The 20,756-nt window shown below is 47.9% G+C and overlaps 1 protein-coding gene across 6 annotated transcripts in view; it reads left to right on the plus strand.

Annotated features, from left to right (window-relative positions):
- The first annotated feature begins 1,298 nt into the window (after window positions 1-1,298).
- The window catches only part of CYS1 (cystin 1), a 40,582-nt gene continuing 21,124 nt past the window's right edge, over window positions 1,299-20,756 (plus strand). The window contains exon 1 of one of the 6 annotated variants that reach the window (XR_009462969.1): window positions 1,299-1,513. Coding sequence is in view for 3 of the 6 variants with exons in the window: in XM_059729661.1 (XP_059585644.1) it covers window positions 18,640-19,027 (388 nt within the window). In the remaining 3 variants the exon portion in view is untranslated. Of the gene's footprint in view, window positions 1,514-17,618; window positions 17,642-18,400; window positions 19,028-20,756 lie in introns of those variants that run through there. The other 5 variants (XR_009462970.1, XR_009462971.1, XM_059729661.1 and 2 more) reach the window with 5 other exon arrangements.

The following is a 20,756-nucleotide window of genomic DNA, read 5'->3' on the forward strand; positions in this document are numbered from 1 at the left end:
ATGTAACTTCAGCAGAAGTAAAAACCCAGTGAATATTTATTACAGCTACTACAACCAAAAGCAATGCTAATGAAATTGTCCTTGAAAAAAGCAAATACTATCTATTTACTAATTTGACCCTCAACTACACAGTGTCTAAGTGCCTCAAAATGAGGAACGCTGGGTTTTTGGTTGTAGCCATGTTGGTCTAAGGACATAGGCAGGCAAAGTTCTTAGAGTAAATGTGATATCTTTGACTAGACCAACTGAGTAGTTAGAAAAAAGTTAAAATAAGGAATGTTTTTTAAAAGTTCAGCTCATCTGTGAAGAATGGAAATATTAGCTCTATTTTAAAGATGAGGAACTGAAATACAGGAACACAGATAGAAAGTTTTTTCTGAGTTTTAATTTACAACTTCAACCCATTGCCTCATGGGTTGCCCTTTGTGGTCAGGGAGGACTGTTGTTCGCCCTCTTCTTCATGGTAACCTTCAGAAAGTGGTAGACATGTCTGCGGCACCACATACCACACCTTCAGTTGTTCTCTGTGCTGCAAGAGAACAGCGCAGAGGGGAAGAGCGCTGAAAAAAAAAAACAGAGTGGCGCACACAGCGGCAGTGTGTGCCACCCAAAGCCAGAACCTGGCCAGCTGGTGCCACACTCCACTGCCATCCAGCCTCTGTGCAGCAGGACCGAAACAGCTGCAGCCCCAGGAGGCCCCCAGAACCCCAAGTAAGGCTGTTGGGGCCAGCCCATTGCATCTAGATGCAGCCGATTAACTAATCCCATTGCATATTTTGGCCATTTGGAATAACAAAAGTCCCATGAAATCAGCTAATTTAACAGATTCCAGACACATTCATGGTGGAATTAAGAAGCAAACTCCCTCACTCTGGACTATGAAGGTGGACAAGCCTTGAACTTGGGGAGCTAGATCCAAAGCTACAGGTTGCACCCCCCCCCAATTAAGTGAATATGCCTGCATGCATGCAAGACATCTGGACTTCTGTACAGGTCTTCTGTATTTCATCTACTAGCTGTGAATTGCAGAGCCAGCACTTGAGTCCAAGGTGTCAGCAAGCACACAGCTCTAAAGACCTCCCCAAGTTCCTGCATCACCCAGGCCTATATGTTATCCCAAGACCGCTTTTGCACCATTTCAGGGCTTTGTGTTCTCCAGGTGAATGCAATCTTCACAGCTGAAAAAGGACAATATGGAAAATGTAGTCCAGGAGGGCTAGTTAAAAAGTACAGTCCATTAGCACGCAGCTTGATCATATGAGGCATACCATATTCCGCCTACTTCAAAGCTGCCTTTGAAGCACAGTGCAAGGCTTGCCAAGGAGCCAGATGCTGTGGCTGGTGGAAATGCTGTCACAGTTTAAATTGTGGACCTGGTCTTTTCCCCTCTTTCCAAGGAAGTAGGAAGAACAGGATTGTGGTGAAGAACATGAAGCAACTCTCCACCAGGTCTGATTTCAGATTGCAGATTTCTTAAATAAAATCTCTTTCTCTTCTCACAATGCTGAGCAAGGTAAAGCACAAATATTTACAAATAGTATGTACAGTAAAAGCTAAGATATGCTGAAAGATGCTTGGCTGCAGACTTGAAGCATGTATTCTTTGTACTAATGCAGGGGTTTTCAAACTTTTTTAAGGAGTGTACCCCTTCTGGGCACACTTCTGGTGGAGCAGGGGGTGGAGGGTGTTGGCCAGACGCAGAGCAAGGGGGGGGACTTGAACACAGTGGTGTGGGGTGGTGGATGGCAGCAGCGGCTGCCATGTGCAAGCTCCCCGCCCCCTGTGTCTGGCCAGCTGGGCAGCATCTGTGCAGCCTGCAGAGGGGAGCTGCTGTCCTCATGTCCCTTCCCACCCTCCCAGCCCTGGTCCTGGGAGGCGGTGGAGCGGGGTGCTGGGTAGCAGCACTCCGTCTCTGCCTGTGCAGATTCCCTAGCCCCTTTCCAAGTACCCCCAGGGGTACGCGAACCCCTGGTTGACAACCCCTGTACTAATGTATACAGCAGTTCTCTGCAAATTAAAAGCATGAAACCACAGCACTAAGCTAAAAGCCAGTTCAGATCATTACAATCTGGTCACCTGAATCTCCCCTGTAGTTTTAATTTGCTCCAGTGTTTCTTTTTACTCCCTGTCCTAACCTTTTCTGTAGGATTTGCCTCCAATAAATAGATCAGATTCTGTAAAGTGCTAAGAATCCTCAACTGCCATTAATCTCCAGTGGAGGAGGATAAGGTTTTAGGATGGCAGCATAACAGTATCTTAAAGCCATTGGAAAGAAGTGCCTGTGGTGGTAGGCATGTTGTAAATGTAGTAGTGATAGTAACTCAGGAATTCCTGGCACTCAAATGCTAGCCATTAGACCTCACCTCTATTACTTCTCTTTATCCTGCTTTAGCTTGCAGCAGTGAAGGCAAATCCTTTTCCCTTCCATAGCAGAATAATTCTTGCTTTGTTCTCAGGAACAGCTTTTCCTTTGCTTTGTACTTTATTAAGTCAGGTCAACATTCAGTCCTAGAAGGCAAGAAATCTCTGCCTTAAGTGCTTTAAAAGCTTTCCAATTTTTTGATGAACTTTAAAGAAAAATATACAAGTTTGGGTCAGATTTTTTGGGAATGCTCTGCATTCCAGCAACGCCACCTAAGGTCAATAAGTTTGCAAAGGTTTTGAAAAATCATTCTGCTTTTTTCATGTAATCACCCTTTTAATTGAATGCTGGTAAAGTAAGGGGCTTCCTTATGTACATACAGGTTAATACTAGAAAAGCAGATTAATAAATAAACCTTGTTCACCGAAGGATGACGCTAGACTGGGCAACAGTGAGAAAAATGAAGTTTCTCCTGCTTACCCTGAAAAGATTTCATCCTTTATTTGAAATAGAGTGCAGGAAAAACTAAGTATACTTTTTAAGGTGGCTAAAAAAATTTCCAGATGTATAGTGCCACCCAGTAGGTTATTATCAATAAATATTCATCTACAACAGCTAATACATTCTGGTCAAGCAACCAAGAATTGGTCAAACAATGGAGAAACTTCAAAGACACTCATTTTCAGTGAGCAAAAGGCAAAGATTTCTTCTGCATTCTATCATGTGATATGTTTTTGATATTGCTGACACCTCCTCCTCTTAACTTCCCTGAGTTTCTTCTATACGTTGAGGGGCATCTAGAACTCAGAAACAAGGAGTGCAGTATTCTCAATGAGAGTTTTGTTGAAAACAGTGTAAGTACCAAAAAAGAAAAACAATTCCATATGCACAAGGTAGAGTATCAGACCAGACAACCAGACTACATACTTATCTGAGCATCATCACAAGACAAGGACTTTTCCTGGTTTGTTTCAGAGGCATACCTGGGCACTTCTGGCCCCTGGGCAGCGGAAGCACATGCAGCAGTGTCAGTGGCTGTGCTGCCACCATTAGCCGAGCTTGTAGCACAGCAGCAGCTATTTTTGCACCCCCAGCCCCTCAGCTGTCCCCACAACTCAGTGTCCAGGGCTGGTGCCCTCTTAGCTACATTATGGTTTTATCTGACCAAATGCACTCACCCTAGAAATCTCCTGGTAGGAACTAATTCTATGAATGAAATATGAATATTCATTTCCTGCCCAAATTGTGACCTTGATTATGCTGAATGGATTAGTTCATTTGAAGACAGACCCATTGCCTTGCCAGTCATTACATTTGCTCTTTGGTGGTGCAGCACATGGCATAAAGTGACCTGTAGGCACCACAGTTATAAAAATAAAACCCCACACCTCTGTAGCCCTATGTGACACCTGATTTTGGTGCCACAAATGGGCAGTGCAGTCCTGGCCCAATGTGAGCCATGCTGCCAAAAGGCTAGTTGAGTTCATAGGGCATCTGAGCCATGTTGTTTCAGCTTCTCCAGCTGCTGCCTGTGTCTGGGAGTTTGTTTTGTGGGGCATCACCTGCCATACTGGACTTGTCCCCTGAAGAGCACTGCAAGCTGACTTTTGGGTGCAGTGCAGGTTGATGTTTGCATTTTGTGATCCCACCTGCTTCTATCTGATATCCTTCCCTCCCCACACACAAGCTGCATGGTCTGAGGGAAGTACAGTGCTTTTGTGGAAACAGCTGACCTTCACCCCTTGCTTTCTGTATGGAGAAGACAAGTTCTGTGCACAGAGGGTCCCCTCCCTACCTGGAGGCAAAGGGTACCATGTGGTTGAGAGACATTTTGACTCATAGGAAAGAGACATGGGGTCTGATCCTGCTCCTTGTTAGAGCCAATTTGGCACAAGTGACACCCTCAGGAAATTGCTTTGGTATGTGTTTTACTGACTGTGACTTCCAGAAAGACATCAAGGTCCAGATCTACAATGCAGTCATCATCCCCACTTGCGTCTATGGATGTGAAACGCGGGTGACTTACTGTCATTATCACAAGAGTCTGGAAAGGTATCATCAATGATGCCTCCAGAAAATCCTTGGCATCAAATAGGTAGATCGGTGCACAGACAACAACATCCTTGCTGAAGCCACCATTACCAGCACTGAGTCAGTGATCCTCAAGCACCAACTTCATTGGACCAGACATTGTGTGCAGACCCTGACTCAAATCCTAGAACAAGTACTCTATTCCCAACTTAGTAGCAGCCTGAGATTTTACAGCAGCCAGAGGAAATGCTACAAGTACACATTGAAGGCATACCTCAAGAAAATGGACACTGACATCAAGAGCTGGGAGGAGCTGGCTGCTAACCAACTCCAGTGGCACTGCAACCTCAACCAAGCAGCAGCCCACTTTGACGTAAAGTGTCTTGCCCTCAAAGCAAAGAAGAGAGAGTAAAGGAAGAAAAAGGAGATGAATCCCAGTCTGCATCCTACTCTCCCCTGTGGAAAGACCTACAACTTTTGTGGACAGATCTGTGGCTCAAGGACTGGATGCTTAAGTAATTTCAGGACTTATCATTAAGCTATGGTAGAGATCATCCTTGAATTGAGGGATTCCCAACAATAATCTAATTTAATCACCTTTTACTGCAATAGTACTTCAAGGTAGAAATATGGTATCTGTTGCAATTAGGTAATTGTTGGCTTTAGTGACTGTCTTTTTTCTTGGCTGTCATGGTACATTTTCCTTGACCAATTTGCAGGGGAAAAAATCTGAAAGAGAAGCAGAAGAAGAAAATATGAAGAGAAGTAGAAGAAGAACAGTCAACATAAAGGGGAACTAGTTAATATTTTAAATCAAAGTCCCTGTTTTCTTTTCCAAAATAGAAAATAAAAGGGAAAGTGGTGGACAACTCTTCCACTGACGATCACTAGTCTCTGCTACTCTGTGGGTGTGTTTACACATGTATTAAGGCACTTTTTCTAATGCTCATTAAATTTAGTACCTCCAATGTGAGGTACTAAAGAAGTGCACATTAGCTACCTTATTGCTCAGTAATGAATGTGCATGGTTTTCAAATGATGCTTAATGCACAGCAGTCTGTTTTACTATGCTTTAGCCTAATGGCATGGTTTTCTTTTTGATACTTTAGTACACAGTAACATGAATGACTGGTGCCTCCCTTGACTGGTGGGGCACCATGGCGGCAAGCAGGGACCACCCGCAGCTGCCACCAGCGGTGTTTCCGATGGGCAGTGGGGGTGGTAAGCAGTGGGCAGGGACTGTTCACAGCCATGGCAGCAGCGAAGGGGGGTGGCGACCACCTGCAGAAGCCAGCAGTGGCTTTGGTGGTGGCCAATCTCGGGGGGGCACGTGCCTCCCTGTGCCCCTCGTATGCATTGCTTATTTACAGTAAAATAGGCTACTGCTCTTTAAAATGCACGTGTAGACATTCCCAGTCAGGAGGAGGCTGATTTAAATCTATCCTACTTCATCCTCAGACTGTTACAAAGCAGTCTAGAATAATGAGATCAAGGTTTAGTAGGTTGTCCATATAATCATATACTGGTATTTCCCTTCATTATATTTCTTTTCATTCTTTTAAATCTAGTAAACCCTATTCATCAAATATCACACTGGCAATGTAGTGGTTTTAGTGGTTTTGAATAATGACAGTAACATAAAAGAGGTTTTCTTCCCTTGGAGCTTGATAGAAATGAGTTAGGTATAGAAAAGTGTAGGGAGGTACATTTTAATATGTACATATATATGTATATTTGGGTATAATTAGTTTTATTAGCATTTGTTTTCAGATGGTATTTGGTACCAGTTCTCACTGATTTTCAACTGCCCTTTGTGCCCTTCAAAACTCCACCCGTTAGTTAAGGGAAATTATAGGCCAGTCAGTCTTACCTCAGCCCTGGGTAAGCTTTTTGAGAGAATTATCCTGGCGCATGTCCATGAGCGGCCAGCAGGTTAGATTATGCTTAGGGGCAGTCAACACGGGTTCATTAGAGGCAGGTCCTGTCAGACCAACCTGGTGGCCTTCTATGACCAGGTCACAAAAGCCTTAGACGCAGGTGTCACGGTGAATGTAGTCTTTCTGGACTTTAGGAAGGCCTTCGACACTGTCTTTCACCCCATTCTCATTAAAAAATTGGAGACTGTGGCGTCGACACTTACACAGTCAGATGGGTCACTAGTTGGCTGGAGGGTCACACCCAGAGTGGTAGTGGACGGGTCTTATTCGACCTGGAGGGATGTGGGCAGTGGGGTTCCGCAGGGCTTGGCCCTCGGGCCTGCACTGTTCAACATCTTCATCAGCAACTTGGACGAGGGGGTAAAAAGCACCCTGTTCAAATTTGCAGATGACACTAAGATGTGGGGAGAAGTGGGCATGCTAGAAGGGAGGAATAGGCTACAATTGGACCTAGACAGGTTACAGGGGTGGGCGGATAAGAACAGGATGGATTTCAACACTGACAAGTGCAAGGTACTGCACCTGGGGAGGAAGAACCAGCAGCATACCTACAGGCTGGGGAACTCCCTTCTCATCAGTGCAGAGGCAGAAAAGGATCTTGGAGTCATTATTGATGCCAAAATGAACATGGGCTGACAGTGTGGGGACGCGGTCAGGAAGGCCAACCGCACACTTGTCATGCATCCACAGATGCATCTCAAGCAGGTCCAAGGAGGTGATTATCCCCCTCTATGTGACACTGGTCAGGCCGCAGTTGGAGTACTGCATCCAGTTCTGGGCACCGCACTTCAGGAGGGATGTGGACAACTTGGAGAGGGTCCAGAGGATGACCACCTGCATGATCAGGGGGCAGCAGGGCAGGCCCTACGAGGAGACGCTAAGGGACCTGAACCTGTTCAGCCTCCACAAGAGAAGGCTGAGGGGGGATCTAGTGGCCTGTTACAAACTAGTCAGGGGGACCAACAGGCATTGGGGGAGTCCCTGTTCCCACGAGCACTCCCAGGAATGACAAGAAATAACGGTCACAAGCTGGCAGAGGGTAGATTCAGGCTAGACATCAGGAGGCGCTACTTCACTGTCAGGGCAGCTAGGATCTGGAACCAGCTTCCAAGAGAAGTGGTGCTGGCTCCTACCCTGGGGGTCTTTAAGAGGAGGCTGGATGAACACCTCGCTGGGGTCATTTGACCCCAGTACTCTTTTCTGCCATGGCAGGGGGTCGGACTTGATGATCTGCTCAGGTCCCTTCCAACCCTACTAACTATGAAACTATAAAGGCAACTTTTTTACTGGAAAGAAAAAGAAAGTCTTTATGGAAAAGAAATTTTACAGTATTCTGTAGGAAAGGCCCCAAGTGCTTCCCTGTCACTCCTCATTACTGCTTATTCATTTAGCTCCTTACTGTTGAATCCCAAAGTATTTTGCTGGCTGGGATGCTTACCTTTGAAACACAATCTGCAGCAAATTGATTCAAAATCCACATATTTTAATAACTTTGGCAGGCAATTTACCTATATAAACATCTCATCCAACTGAATTAGAGAAGGCTGCGCAAGCATACAGAGCAGGCTGTTTCCAAAGGCGTAGCCAGGAAATGTTCCTGGAGTTTTCAGTCTTTCCGAAAGTTGAGAAGGTCTCTGCATTAGTAACTGCTGAGAGTCAGAAGATGCCTAATATTAGTTCTGCTAATACTTGGGGCCTGGATACAATGCTATTGCCAGCCTCAGGAGAGGGAGGTTAGTAGACACCTTGTGTTGTGCCTTTCTGTACATTCCTCCTGGACACAATGAGGGCGAGTCAACAAACAGCAGCCATGGCTTGGCACAGCCCTCACCCTGGCTGAAAAGATGGAGCAGGAGGAGGAATTTGCTCAGTTCTTCTAGTTAAAAGGCTGAAAGAAAGGTTTTGTGCCTGATATCTGGGATGCCCTTTCGATCAGAGAGGAATGCACCCATTAGGCACTGCACAAAGGAAATTTCAATCCCTTTGGAGAAGCCCAAGCAACAATTACATTTGGAAAGGGACAAAAATGCCTCTTCAAAGCGGGTCAATAAAATGGATCAAGGGAACACAGCTGAGCACAATAGCCCAGCAAGTACATAGGGCAGCAGCTCCTCACAGCATGTTTACAGAAGGTAAAAGAACAAGGCAATGTCATTGGCAGTTATGTCTGGTTCAGTCTCTGCAATCTGTTAATATCCTGAGCTGCTCACTGTTTTCCATTATTCTTTACTAAAGAATACAGGGGTGTAGGTTGTAGCTGTGTTGGTCTAAGGACATAGGCAGACAAGGTTCTTTGGGTAAATCTGATATCTTTTATTAGACAAACTTAAGTAGCTGGAAAAAAAAATTTAGCAAGCTTTCAGGTTTAAAAACCCTTCAGCAAGCTGAGGAAGTATCTGCAGTTGGTGCATGCTCTTCCTGGATGGAATGAATAATAAAGAAGCTTCTCAGAGACAAGCCGATGAACTTCACTTCATCAACCTCCTGGATACTAAAAATCATGGACTAAATTTAGACATTGGATTTATGACACATTGTAACCTGCCAGCCATCTGACTCCCCAGGTACCTCTCCACTATTTCAGTGCTACATTCATCCATCTTTTCTCTCCTCCCCCCACACCTGTCTCTCACCCACTGACTCCTCAGTTTACATCTTCACTGGCTGCCTGTCTTGCATGCAGCCCAGCTCAGCCTCTGGCTTCTTCACTATTCATTCCATCCAGGAAGAGCACACACTAACTACAGATACTTCCTCAGCCTGACAAAGGATTTTTAAACCCGAAAGCTTGCTAAAAATTGTTTTTCCAACTACTTAAGTCTATCTAATAAAAGATATCAGATTCACCCAAAGAACCTTGTCTTACTGAAGTATAGGTACTTCTTCCGTCAAAGAACTTGTGGGATATCCACACTGAGGCATGTTTTTAACTCAATTAGTAGAACAGACAAGCACTATATTTTAACTTAAGTTAGCAGCTTGAGTAGAAACCTGACAAGGGTGCTTGTGGTAAACACAAGCTGCTAATCTGTGTTCAGACCCAAGAAACCCAAATTACCCTGTCTTTGTTTCCGCTGCCTTTTTGATCCAAGTTAAGAGCACGCTTCCCACCTGCCGCCCCACCACTGCAGACATAGCCTGCATGAAATGTGAAGGGGGCAGAACCTGAATGAGCCCTGTGGAACAGATACTCAGATAATGTAAACTGTCATAGCTCCACTGACTTCAGTGACTGCGATTGACTACCATTTACACCAGGCAGCAGTGAAAGATCTGTCCCAAGTAAGGACCTCAGAACGTGGCCCGCTTGTGTTAATAGGACCTAAGGATCTTTGCCATATTGCAGGACCAGATTTTGTGTAACTACAAATGCAACACACACTGTACAAATATATACATTCACAGTAAGGGAATGCTGACTGTAGGCACAGTCTAAATAAATAATTTATTTTTTAATTCTTAAATTTGCTATAAATACATTTTATATAAGAAATGGAGTGCTCATCCAGAGCTGTGGGTGCCCTTGAAAATATACCAAGAAACAGACAGACATAACAGCTACCCTGGATCAAATCAAGTGACCACATAAAGTATTCACTCTCCCTGACATTCTTAAGCTCACCTGCATACCACCACTACCGAGCTTTACCCAGCATAATCCTTTTGCCAGCTACCGGTTGGTAGTAACAAGGTCTGGGTCCAAATTGTGGAGTATGCAGTAAGTTTTCACTGTGGCTTGAGCCCCCACTCAGAAATCTGGGATCACTGAATTTGGCTCGGATCTCCTGCATAAACAAACTCCCTCCTGGTAAGCAGTATATAAACACAAAGGATAGATTTATTACAGAAAATAAAGGAAAGGGAAACAAAGGAAAACACCAAATGCCATTTAAAACACTAACTACAGGGCATAGTTTATAGGTTGCACCCTCTCAGGGAAATTTCCCTTTGCCCAGGCAGTCTGGGACTGGGGGTGGGGCTCACCCAACAGGGTGGTTCTGGGGGCCTGTACCCCTATACCTGCCCACTCAGCAAACAGGCTGGCCAGGAGGCTCACACTGGAGACTCTATGAGCTGCTCCTTGGGTTCATGGCACCTTGGGTAGCTGCTTGTGAGCGTCAGTACTTCTGCATTGCAGGGGACCCCTTGTTGCTCCCGGGAGCAGCTCTCCTGGGGATGAAAACTGCAAGAGAACTCAAATAGGGCCAGGCTGGGCCTGCACTGAGGCCTGAGCCAAACAGCAAAAGAGTGCCAGGCTGCTTTGTGTTGGGCTTGGACTAGGCAAAAAAGAGAACCATGCCTATCTGGCTGTAGCCTGGACATCGAGGCTAGGGGCAGACATTCAAAAAACCCAAGCCTGAAGTGATTCAGTCTTTGAAAGTTAATCTAAACTGCGTAGATTGAACCGATTTGCAAGTGAATAGACACTCACTTTGTATTCCAGAAATGCAGACAGATGCCTGAAGTGGCTCAGGCTAGAAGTTGGGGGTGGGTGCTGGAGTGAGCCCTCCCTTCCCTTCTGCAGAAGCTGCAAGGCTGGAGGGAAGCTGACCGGGGAGGCATGGCCAGGACCCAGCAGGCTGCTAAGTATGACTGGGGAGGGGTTTAAACCCCTATCCTGTCCTACAGTGTGTCTGGAGGGGGAGGGGGAAAGCAGGCCTTGCCAGACTTGTCCCCAGTGGCAGGGAGGGGGCATGGCCAGGCACTGCCCCAGGCAGCAACTCATGTGAAGTGGGGCAGGGAGAGGGATTAAACTCCCATCTTCCCTCTCAGAAACAGGCATGGGGACCTCAGCCGGGGTCTGCTCGGCTTTCCTACTTGCTCACTGCTCACATGGTGGACAACATGGCTCCACCATCTGCCCAGGGCTGGGGCTGCAGCTGTGGAGCTGAGCCGGGTCAGCCCGTGGGCGCTGCTGAGGGTGGATGCAAAGGGGCTGGTCCAGGCTGGGCCCTTCCCAAAGGGCTGCAGCTCCGGCTGGGGCCATGGGAGCTGCGTGGCCAGATTGCTCCTGGCTCCCTGCACCCAGGCTGGGTGGAGCTGTCATGGAGGCACAGCCAGATGGGAAGGGCCTGGTGGGGCCGGCCTGGGTCAAGCTGCAGGGGAAGGGTCCCTCCCAGATGGCTGTGGCTCCATGGTAGCCCAGCCTGGCAGCCTGGGAGGCATTCTGGCCGGGCAGCGGCACAGAGACGACACCATTACAGCTGCAGAAGGCTGCCTTCGCAGCTGGACTGGCCATGTGGGGTGTGTTAATCATGCCTGTAGCTACCTGGGCTGGTTTGGAGGTGCTGGCAGGCCTGGAGCCCAGCAGCTGCCCACTGCGGGGGCTTGTATGCCCACAGCTGCTATCTCTGTGCCCTTTGTCCATCACTGTGCAGCACCCAACCAGCTGCACCTGCACCAGAAGCTGTGTGCTGCCCGGGGCCAGCAGGGCTGTTCTGCCTCCCTTGCTTCCAGCTGCTGCTGCCACCTCTGCTCCTGCCACTCTGGGTGAGTGGGCAGGAAGCTTCAGCCTGATGGCTTCTGCCCAGCACATGGAGCTTTGGCTCCAGCTCCCAGCCGCCTTCCATCTGCTTGGCCCACCAGGCGCAATGAGCTACTCCTGTAGGCAGAAGGAGCAGGTAGAAGGCAGCCGGGAGCTGGAGCTGGATCTCTATGCACTGGGCAGAAGCCGCTGGACTGAAGCTTCCCCTCCCCACCCCCCACTGCCCAGAACAGCACAGCAGAGACAGGAGTGGGAAAAGAAGGAGCAGCTAGAAGCGAGTGGAGCAAAACAGCACCTGGCCAGCTGTAGCCACACTGGAAACAGTCCAGTCAAAGCTGTACTCTGGCTGGGGCCAGCAGAGCTGTTCTACTTCCCTTGCCTCCAGCTGCGGCTCCTGCTTTTGCTGCACCGCACCACTCCAGGTTGGTGGCAGCTTCAGCCAGGAAGTTTCTTCCCAGTGCATGGAGATCTGGCTTCAGCTCCTGGTCACTTTCCACCCACTCCGCCCACCCACAGGGGCTGCTCATCACACTGGGCAGGCAGAGTGGATGGAAGATGGCTGGGGCTGGAGCCAGAGCTCCATGCAATGGGCAGAAGCTGCTGGGCTGAAATGTCCCGCCTATCCACCCAGAGCAAGATGGCAGGGGAAGGGATGGCAGCAGCAACAGCAGCTGGAGGCAAGGGAAGCAGAACAACCCTGCTGGCAGCACACAGCTTCTGGTTTGGCTGCAGCTGGCTGGGTGCTGCACAGTGATGGACAGGGGGCACAGTGGCAGTGGCTGCAGGCACATGAGCCTTTGCCAGGCTCCAGTTCTGCTGGCACCTCTGAGTCAGCCTGGGCAGCTGCGGGCATGATTAACATGCCCCACGTGGCCAGTCCGGCTGTCAAGTCACCTGCCCACAGCTGCAGTGGTGTCGCCTCCACAGCGCTGCCTGGCCAAAACACTGTGTGCCACCGGGCTGGGCTGTCACTGAGCCACAGCCATCTGGGAAGGACCCTGGCCCTGCAACCCACCCCAGGCCAGCCCTGCCAGACCCTTCTCAGCCGGCTGCAGTTCCATGACAGCCCACCCCACTCTGGGTACGAGGAGCCAGGAGCAATCTGACCACACAGCTCCCACCACCCCCAGCCCAAGCCGCAGTTGGCTAGGAAGGGCCCTGCCCCCGCGGCCCAGCCTGGGCTGGCCCCTCCATGCCCACCCTCAGGCCAGGCTGGCTCAGCCTTACAGCCACAGGGGTTACCCTGACAGGGTCTTCTGTACCCAGCCAGGCAGACCCTGGCTGCGGTCCCTGAGGGGAGGGATGGGGGGAGAGGGGAATAACACCCCCCCACCCCCTTAACCTTAGGGGGCCATGATGGACTGGTATCTGGCCACGCCCCCACCCCTGCTCTGGCTAAAGAGCAGAGGGGTGAGATTAGCCCTGCTGTCTGGAGCAGACAGCACAGCCCAGCCCAGCCCAGGGCTGACAAGCATGCTGGGATGCTGGGGGACTCCAATTTAACTTAAACCCAGAAGGGGTTTGGGACAGAAGCTTCATAAACCAGTCTGACCTAAATCAGTTAAATCAGATTTATCTTAAACCAGTTTTGGCCATTTTAAAATTGATTTATGTGTACTTAACTTATGCTTTGTTATAGTTTCTGATCACTTAAACTGGTTTATGTGTAACTTCTGTCCCTAGTCCTAGTCTTGGCTACGCAGCTAAACTGAGACATAACAATTGCAAAACAAAGTGGGGGGGGGGGGGGGGGAGGCAGGCCTATCCTGGCCAATGGACTCCATTCCTGTTCGGTTTTATAGAATCATAGAAAATTAGGGTTGGAAGGGACCTCAGGAGATCATCTAGCCTAGTGTTTCTCAACCCATATATTCTCCGTTTTTTTTCATTTTGGCATTCTGATCCAGATTAAGAATAAATGTAATGTTATACCAGTACACCTTCCTACTATACAACTGGGAAAACGTCACTGAGCTTGGCAGGCTGGAGAAAAGGTGCAAAGGGGATAAGTGTTGAGCACTTAGGGTGTTTATACATGTGCTCTGGGACTGGGCAGAGGGGCGGTTAAATTAGAGCAGCTCCTAGAGCTGCTCTAATTAAAGTGCCTGGAGTGTCACATGTATCAGCATCCTGGAGCTGAAAAATGGTGATGGGGGCACTTTAACTAAAACTCATCAAACAAACTTTAGTTAAAGTGTCCCCTCTGACATTTTCCAGCACAGAAACACTGATACACATGACACTGGAGTCTGCTGGAGTGTAGTAATTACCATACTGCAGCAGACTCAACTGAGTCTGCTCCAATGCACTGTAATTACAGTGCATCAGAGCAGCCTTGCTGCATGTGTATAGATGCCTTTAGGTGGTATATTCTGGGTATGTTAGCTGTACACTGTTTGGAAACAAAAGGCTAACTGTTCCTTCCTTTGAATCATGACATTCCAGCAAAACAGATCTTTCATGACACAGAAAGCATATGTGCAACTTTGATACTCCAAGGAGCCTCCTACACTGTTTATGTCCAAATACACTACAGCACAGCTGTGGAAAACAAAGGCTCTGTTGACTTCTGGGAGTTAGTAGCATGGTGCAAAAGACACAAGCAGGAAACTGAATCACATTCAGTCTGGCTTCCTCAAACATGAACTTGGCTACATCATTCAATTCTTGATCATTAACAACTTTTAGTTACTCAGGGTCAGAAAGAAGCCTGTACAGTTTTCCCCACATTAATAGAGATCCTCTTTATACTGACTTTGTACATTGTCACCATTTGGGTCTATCATTCCACTTCACTATAGAGTTTTGTGTGGTGGACTTTTTCAATGCAAAGTCACTATTTTTATTCACCAGCTCTCCTGGTGTTCATTATATTAGATCTTTTATGCAATGAGTAATTTTCAATGGCATCCAGTGGTTTAAGTACATGAAGACTGAAGAATTTAGTCCAGTTTAATTATCAATAGGTTCAGTATTGGGCTTAACTGTTTCATTATTGAATTTTCCTTCCCTTGTATGTTCCTTGGTATTACAGGGTATATCACAAGTTGCACAGTTAGTTATGTTTAGACTGGTTTTCCATATTGAGTAGTTATCTCTGATATTATTACTTTTACTTGTGGAAGTGAATGAGGCATTACAAATATTAACAAATATCTGGAGCTTTCAGCAATTAAGTAGCTACCTGAATATAAAAGAAATCCCAAAGAGGAAGACATAAATTAATACTTGTTGCTAATACAGCTTATAACTTTATGCTGTGAAATCCTATATGACTGTCTGTACATCTTGTCTAATGATAGGGACCATCTTTTATTACCTGTTGGTAAAGTGTCCAACACAATGGGTCTCCAACAACAGCAGCAGCAACCTTTTCTTTTACTGACTGATGCATGTTACTTATTGGTTTCTGATAACAGAATTATGATCAGGGCTAAGCTGTTTCCAGAAATCAGTTTCCTAGAAGCTTTACTATTGACTGCTCTTAAAACGAACAGATTGTCAGACTGGGTCAAACTGGAATCTTCATATTAAATTAGACCTACAGAGTCTGAATGGGCTGTCTGTTCTAGACACTGGTTTGCTCAAGCTGTGCTCAAGCAGGCACTTTGGAGAAGGGAAGCATTTAGAGACCCAACACAGAGCCATATATGTTGAATGACTTTCCAAATCCAACATAAAAACACATAAGCAAAAGGAAGAGAGAGAGAGAGAGAGAGGGGTGGGTAAAGAGAGTTTTAAAGGTGGGCGTTTCTCTGAGTTAACGGGCCAGACCACTCTCACAGGCTATGACCAAACTCAAGAATAAGGAGAGAAGAGTGTTGAGTCCAGAGATGCTAACAAAACCCTTAACAAAGACTGGCAGTAAGGGGTTGAGATCATTCTAAGGGCAGTGCGTTAATGATCTGTAACCAACTCTCTAGTCCAGCAGTTCCCAATCTGTGGTATGCAGACAACCTGTCAGTGGTACACGTTAATAGATTTATCATAATTATATGACTAAAATTTGTTGGTGGTACTTAAGGTTGAACTGAAAAAAATGCTGGTGGTACTTAAGGTTGTATTGTTTTAAATTGGTGGTACACAATCTGCCAGAGTTTGGGGACTGCTGCTCTAGTCTGCTTTAAGAGTAAAAATGACTGAATTAGAAATTCCTTTGCTAAGCATTTGTCCCTTCCTTACCTGTCATGCTGTCCCTGAGGGGCTAACTAGAAACCAGAGCTTCCACAGCTAGGTAAACTCTTGGAAATGTTCAAAGCAACTTGGGATTCAGGAGGATGGAGACATTGGTTTGGGAGGTGGGGGGCTGAAGCAGCCTGACTGCAGGATTGTACTGCCCAACAAGGTGGTATCAGGAAGTGGGCAAGCTCCTCGGGGGGGGAATCAAGGAGCCCCAGAGCTAGGAACAGTAATTGTTCCCCCGTCCCCTCCAGCCCCAGATTCAGAGGAGAGGTCTGCAAAGCACGTGCAACCCAGGATTTGAGTCCATGTACAACAGAATGGTGTCCACCCAGAAACAAGGACAGGACAACATGGTCACAGTGCTGGAAATGGTTTTATCTAGATTAGATGCTAATGACAACTTTTATACCAATTTAAGAAAAACTGATACTAAAAGATCTTTTCAGCAGTGGTTCTGTTTTCTGATATAGACCAGATCTAAGAATTTGCATTAAAAACCCTGTCTTCCACACTTCTGCAAATTCTGAACTGCTGCAGGAAGCCAGCAGGTGAGGTTTTAACTACATTGCATGCACCTAGACTAGTGTGAGCTGCAACAACTAACAGAGAGGAAATAATATTCAGGATTTCTTAGGGTGAGATCTTTTATTGGACCAACTATATAATCAGGATAAAGTTAGACAGTCTTTCAAATGTAAGACATTCTTCCTTGGGTCTCTTACATTGGAAAGCTCATCTAACTTTACCCCAACTGCATAGTCAGCCCAAAACAAGATATCACCCTAAGAAATCCTTGCCTCTTGCATAATTTCTGGACCAGCACAGCTACAACATCACTGTTACACTATTGCAATAACGTTAAGCAATAGCTTGTCCTCTTGGTAATGAAGCCTAAATTTACATTGTAACTTGTAATGTATTCAGCCTTCTTTTTATGAGGGCTGGACTAGAGCTCTGCAGGTCCCTTCCAGCCCTACTTCTCTATGGTTCTATGAATGACGTATGCTTTTCTTTAACTGGGCTGGTGTTTTGGGAGGGAGGGGGGGATGGCATTTTTCTTCTGCATTTGTTTGGGGGTTTTACTTGGGTGGGGTTGGGTGGGGAACTGTTTGTTTTTAGTGGTGGCAGATGACAGAACAAGGAGCAATGGTTTCAAGTTGCAGCAAGGGAAGTTTAGGTTGGATATTAGCACAACATTTCTCACTAAGAGGGTGGTGAAGTACTGGAACAGGTTACCCAGAGTGGAGTTGGAATCTCCCTCCTTGGAGGTTTTTAAAAAGGCCTGGTTGGGATGATCTAGCTGGGGATGGTCCTGCTTTGAGCAGGAGGTTGGGGGGATTAGATGAGCTCCTGAGGTCCCTTCCAACCCTAATTTTCTATAATTCTATGGCTCACAATTACAAAGACCACAGCCTTCTCCAAGCTAAAAAAACACCAAATTTTTTGCCCTCTGTTGTTTCAAGAGTTGAGAATATGCTGGTGAAATGCAGGGGCACCAGGGGCAGGAGTGGGGGTGCAGCACTTGCCCCCCTTTGATTCCTGCACCATCCAAAGTGTTTTACTGCCTGGCTGTGGCAGTGCTAAGAGATCACTTGACTTCATGGATCATGATAATCTACCTCAGCGGTTCCCAATCTGTCAGTGGTACGTATTAACAGATTTATTATAATGACTTTATATGACAAAAATTTGCTGCTACTTAAGGTTGTATCATTTTAAATTGGTGGTGTACAATCTGTCTGAGTTTGGAAACTGCTGATCTCCCTGATCCCTTCTAAATGCTTCATTCCCCAGGTGTTAACCTCGCTCTCTGCTTTGTAATGGTCCTGGGGCTGCACAAATAAAGTTCAAAACGTTGTTCTGCCCTACAAGCTCCTCTCTCGTAGCCCCACAGCCGGTTTGGAAGTCTGGCTGCAAACAGGCAAGGCTGTTTTGAGTAGATGTGATATCCTTTATTAAACCAACTGGAAAAAATCTTTCTAATTTCCAGTTATTTTCTTTTTCACAGACAGTCTTCTTTTTACCTTGAATTACTACTACTGCAGTCTCCTTACTCACCTTTCGCTCCCCCCCTTGCTGTTTTTCCTCCTCCCCTCCCTGCTCTACCTTTCACTTTCCTAATTTGCACCTATTTACATTCTCACTTGACATCCCATCACACTTTTAGCTTCTTTCATTTCTTGGAGTCTCAGACCAGCAGATATGCTCCATGCCTGAAGAAGACTGATTGTGCCCAAGAACTTCCTAAGAACTTTTTCCCAACTACTCACTTGGTCTAATAAAAGATGTCCCCTCTGCCCCCAAAACCTTGCTGCCTGTGTCCTTAGACCAACACGGCTACAGCCAGCAACCCGGCAGCTACAAACAGGAGCTGGGGGCGCAGGCTGCCGGGCCTGAGGCAGCTCGGGGGGCTCAGCCCCGACATCACAGAGCAGGGAATGGCCCGTCTCTGACGTCACAGAGCAGCGAATGGGCCGGTCCCGACGTCACAGAGCAGGGAACGGGCCCGTCCCTGACGTCACAGGGCCGGTCCCGACGTCACAGAGCAAGGAACGTGGCGGTCCCGACGTCACAGAGCCGGGAACGGGCGGGTGCCGACGTCACAGAGCAGGGAAGGAGCCGGTCCCGGGACGCTCCGACGTATGGCCCGCGCCTCGGGCCCGGCCCCGGCCTCGCGGGCGCTCCTGGCTGCTCTCCCGGGGGAGCCCGGGGCGGCCCCTCGCCACGTGCGCCCCTTCCAGGGCCCGGGCCCGGGCCCGCCCCGCAGGGAGCCGAGGGGCTGTGCCTCCCGCGGCCGGCGGCTGAAGCGCGGAGCGGGCTATGGGCAGCGGCAGCAGCCGGCGGAGGAGCCGCGGCGGCGCCCCCGGGAGCCCGGGCCGGGCCGGCGGGAGCCCGGCGGCGGCCGGGGCCGGGGGCGGCAGTCCCGGCGCGCAGGACTCGGCGGCGGAGGACGCGGACTGGCGGCTGCTGCAGGAGGTGCTCGCGGAGTGCGAGGAGGCGGCCGCGCCCGCCCCGCCCGCGGCCCAGCCGGTAGGTGCCCTCGCGCCAGCCCGGCTCCGCCCGGCCCTGTCACCCACGGGCGGCTGTGGAGCCGGAGCGCCTTCTTCTGCCCCTGGTAAAGCCCCCGCCCGCAGCCTCCTCGCGGCCGCCCCGCCGGGCAGGTGGTCCGAGGGCTCCGGCTCCGGCTCCCGGGAGGCAGGAGGCAGCCCCGGGCCCCTTGCCGGGAAAGCAGCCTGGACCCGCCCGGGGCTCGGATGAGCTTTCCCTCTGAAAACTCCTTCGGGGCTTTCGCAGCCCGCGGGGGCCGGGTGAGGCGGAGCCTGTCAAGGCAACTCAACTTCTCCAGCCCCTTTTGATGCCACAAATGTCAGCACCCTTGATGCCGGCTCTGAGCACAGCGGTGTTTTGGCTGCTGGTTTAATAGGGCTTCAAGATCCACCACAAAGATGATAGGGCTAAAGGGAAGGACTTCAAGGCAGGAAATGGCTAGACCTTGGCAGGCTTCCCCTATGGTCTCCACAGCAGATACAGTGGGGCTTCATGCCATGAGAGACGGTGTCTCTTTAAAAGATCATCATTTCCATTGTCAAACTACTCTATTTCCAAGGGAGCATGATAAGGTTGATATAAAGTACATTTTCTATTAGGAAACTTGGCCAGGATCACCATGGAAACTTTATATATAAGTCCTATTAAAAGACAGCCTTCAAACAAAAACCTTGTTTTGGCAGAGCAAGTTTTAGATGTGGAAAAAAACAGAGCTCTTGTGGTTTCATATGCTTTCTTGGCTTGACTAACTCAAAAACACCCCTATTATAAGATTCAGAGGTTGGTGAGCAGTTCCTCTACATGAGCCACCCCACCGACTTCACTGCTTTAGCTTTACTCACTTGAGTAAGAGTTGGATGAAACAGCTGTACACTTTTGTTCCATCATTGTGCTGGAATATTAATGTTAGTATTTTCAAAACCAACCCAGCTGAACATGGCTGAGTCTGGATAGGATCAGTATTTTTAAACGGCTATACTTTAAAATGTGGTCTGTTCTTATTAACAACCCAACAGATTCACAAATTATAGCAAGCTATGGCTGGTAGGTAGTAAAAGGTTTTCTTTCTACAAAAATAAGTAAGGGAAAGTTAAACTGTAAGAGTAGGTTTTAGTGAAATGCTAAGAACTGGCAAACCACAACAGTGCAAGCAATGCTGAAATAGATGAGATCACTCAGCTGAATTCACTCGGTTGTGCTTAGCTGAGGCTAGCACATACCAGATATGTGGTGCCATCCACTAACTTGAGGCATTTAGAAATCTCTTTGTCCAGCTGCTGCTCACCAAGAGACTACAAATAGGTGGCATGCAGCCCATGAACAGTACAACAAGCTACCACAACTCCAGAGATGGTAGCTAGCAGGGCCAGACACAGGCAGGGGTGAACTGGGTGGCTACCTGGGGCCCAGACAAAAAGGGGGACCAAAAATGGTAATTTTAAATTTATTATTATCATTATGTCTGGCAAAGGGGGGCCCGATACTAAAAGTTCACCCCAGGCCACTAGGAGTCTAGGTACAGTGCTGGTGACCAGCACAGACAGGGCTGTTCCAGAGGCTTTCCAGCCATATACATCCAACTCAGTTGTGCTAATACAATTGAAGAAAGCACCTATTCCTTTCGAGACAAACTGTTTGAAGGAAGATAAAATATCACCACCAGCAGTTTGCAAAGTAGTGGAAGAAAATCTCTGGTTAGATTTTTAGGCTT

Source organism: Alligator mississippiensis, chromosome 1 (genome assembly GCF_030867095.1).
Source record: "Alligator mississippiensis isolate rAllMis1 chromosome 1, rAllMis1, whole genome shotgun sequence".
Taxonomy (NCBI): Eukaryota; Metazoa; Chordata; order Crocodylia; family Alligatoridae; genus Alligator; species Alligator mississippiensis.